General features: G+C 46.7%; 1 protein-coding gene across 1 annotated transcript in view; it reads left to right on the top strand.

The window, feature by feature from the left end:
- megf8 (multiple EGF-like-domains 8) overlaps positions 1-3,108 on the top strand; it is a 23,277-nt gene that overhangs the window by 17,165 nt on the left and 3,004 nt on the right. Inside the window, exons 17-18 of the mRNA XM_048620569.1 lie at positions 235-405; positions 2,666-2,796. Coding sequence (XP_048476526.1) covers positions 235-405; positions 2,666-2,796 — 302 coding nt within the window. The remainder of the gene's footprint in view (positions 1-234; positions 406-2,665; positions 2,797-3,108) is intronic.

Raw genomic sequence — 3,108 nt, 5'->3', positions numbered from 1 at the left:
CGAGGGGGGGAGACGGGGAGGAGTGTCAGGGAGGTGGGGGAGAGGAAGTTTCGGGATAGCAGTGAGTGAGCGTCGGGGTGAGAGAGACGAGGGGCCAGTGCTATGTGAGATTGGGAAGGGACTGGTTGAGATAGATTGTGGGAGAACGAGCAGATCGGGCTTGTGTTTTGGAGTGGAGGCAGGTTTCTAATATCTCACTGGTACCTGGTCAGCTGTCACATGTGTCTCTCTCAGGGCGATCACTGCGAGAAGTGCCAGCCGCTGTTCGTGGGTTCGGCTGTGGCTGGAGGCCTATGTAAACCTTGTAGCAACTTCTGTAACAACAACAGCCACATCTGCATCATGAGGGAGCAGTACGAGAGAGCCAAGGCTAACCCTGAGAAATACTCGCTGGAACCTGCCATGGTCAGTGTTTCTGAGCTCCAGCTCACGATGTTACTGAATACGTCAGATGCCAGCCTGTCCACCATTGTTTGTTTCATTTTTGGTTTAAACAAGGTGGTCTTTCACTGAAACATAAATACTAAATAGCCGCAGAATCGGGTTTTAACAGTGAAAGGGCTTCCCTACACAAGAAAACATATAAATGAAAATATTTGCATGGGACACAAATTTAAAGATTCCAAAACACATGGTAAAAGACAATCCCATTGGGCCCAAAACCACTCCTCTACAGTACTCACATCAGAGAAAATTTCCTTCTCCATCACCCCTAAGGGGATTAATTTAACTGTGGCTTCAGTTCCCCATCTTGAGAATGTGATAGCCTCTTCCAAGAGCCTGGTAAAACCGAACTTAGACTTTCTCAGCTTCACACAACCTGTCAGAGTTTTAACCAAATACCTCTGATCTGGAATGTTTCAACTAAACTGCTTACACTGACGTAACTGCTTAACAGAGCTAAACTACCTGGCTTTCTCAAGAGCAACAATTCAACAAATCTACATTCAGTCAAGATTTTTGCAAAGCTACCCAAACTGAAACTAAAATAACTGGTTCCTAAGCTATGGGTGTTTGCCCCTAAGCGCCCAAAAATTTTCAGAATCTTCTACCTGAAAGCTTAATGTACCACACTGTTTGCGTTTTTCACTCATGAACTCTCCCTGTGTCATCAAAACCTTCATTCCTCTCCAGGTAGTGTGTGTGTGTGTCTCGCTTTCGCTCTCTCTCTCTCGCTCCCCCCCATCCCCTTCCACTTCCCCCGTCCAATATTGTGTTTTAAAAGCAATCACCATGGCTACAGAAATACTTACAAGTTAATCATTAAAACCCCTTCAGACACGCAGACAAGTCCATATGCTACTAGTTCAAAATTCAAAACCCAAAATAAATGATGATAAAGCGTGGAAAAACCTGACATCTCATAATAGTCAAATCTGCCAATGAAACAGTCAAACCTGCCAATAACTACAATAATACAGTTCTGGTGCTGGCAAAAGCTTTTCAGGTTTTGAAAGTATCTTTTGTTTCAGAGTGGTGTTTGAGGTTTTCGTGACAATGCTGGGACAGTTTATCCAACATGCATTGCGATAGAGAAGGTTACCTATCTCTGACCAGTCATTACCAGGGAATAGGCCAGTTTCTCTGCCGCATGCGCACTGGGTCAAGAGACCACCATTCGACAAAGCCCACTCGGCAAAAGTACCCCCCCAGTCTGGAGCATCTTGGCACATTTTGCAAGCAGGAGGCTGTCTACAAGCTCTGCTGCAAACGCAAAATGTATTACTTGTGAGGGCAGTTCAGGTTCCTCAGCAAGTGTCAGTTTTAGATGACTATCAGGATGGCCAAAGGATACTTCTGTGGCACTGCCTGCTCTGCCATCACCACCTGCTCTGCCAACACCACCCGCTCTACCATCACCACCCGCTCTGCCAACACCACCCGCTCTGCCAACACCACCCAGTGAACTAGCAGGGTCAATGGGCCAGCACAGCCCCAGGTGGAGTGTTGCTGATCTCTCGTATGACGCAGGAGCAGAAATAGGCCATTCTGTCCATTGAGTCTTCTCCGCCATTTGGTGAGATTGTAGTTGATCTTCAACTTCACTTTTCCCCCATAACCCTTGATACCCCCTTACTGATTAAGTACATTCAAGGCTGAGATAGAGAGATTTTTAATGACCCAGCCTCCATAGCCCTCTGTGGTAAAGAATTCCACAGATTCACTTCCCCTTCATCTCTGTCGTAAATGGGTGACCCCTTATGCTGAGATGATGCCCTCTGGACTTAAACTCTCCCACAAGGAGAAAATACATCTCCCCTGTCAAATCCCCAAAGAATTTTGCACATTTCAATAAGGTCTCCTCTAATTCTTTGAAACTCTGAGTGCAGGCCCAATCTACTCAACCTCTCCTCATAAGGTGTATACTCACTCTCTATACGCCCTCTCTGTTTCTAATGCCAGAATATCTTCCCTTTGCTAAGCGTTCCAGAACTGTTTCACCGTATTCCAGCTATGCTTTGACCCCGTGTCTTGTATAGTTGTGGTGAAACCTCTCAATATTTTTATACCCCACTCCCTCTGAAATAAAGCCAGACCCAGCAGACACTGTCACATCCCCTAGTGACCCTCTGGAATGGTGCCTGTGTTTCGGAGTGTCACTGCGCATTGGTTGATCGCCTGTGATCAGTTCTGACCTTGACTAATTGTACTCGATCCCATGTAGATCACAGACTGGCTGAACGAGGGACCGTGGGAAGATAACGCTGTCTGTGTCCAGTGTCAGAACAACAGCTCAGGGGAGCGCTGTGAATCGTGCCTGGATGGTTTCTTCCTGCTGGATGGGAAATGCACCAAGTAAGGAATGCAAACCCATGCCCCACACACAGCACTCTTGCTATCACGGTGCGTCTGTAACACTAAGCCTGTCACATACACTGTGGCAAATATCTAGCGAATGCCATCTCTAGCCTTAGAGATGTTTCACCTGGAAGTCTGGGTGGGGGGAAGCTGGCTGGTCAAAGCAGACCCCAGCTCAACGGCATTTGAACAAGCCTGGAGTCTGTTATGCTTCATAGTCAACTAGCCATTTAAGAGGAACAAAATCAGAAGTTGCTGGGAAAGCTCAGCAGGTCTGGCAGCATCTGTGAAGAAAAAAATCAGATTTAA

This window comes from Rhincodon typus, chromosome 47 (assembly GCF_021869965.1).
Source record: "Rhincodon typus isolate 14 chromosome 47, sRhiTyp1.1, whole genome shotgun sequence".
Taxonomy (NCBI): Eukaryota; Metazoa; Chordata; class Chondrichthyes; order Orectolobiformes; family Rhincodontidae; genus Rhincodon; species Rhincodon typus.
The sequence above is the reverse complement of the archived record's forward strand: the minus strand, read 5'-3'. Positions and strand labels throughout refer to the sequence as shown.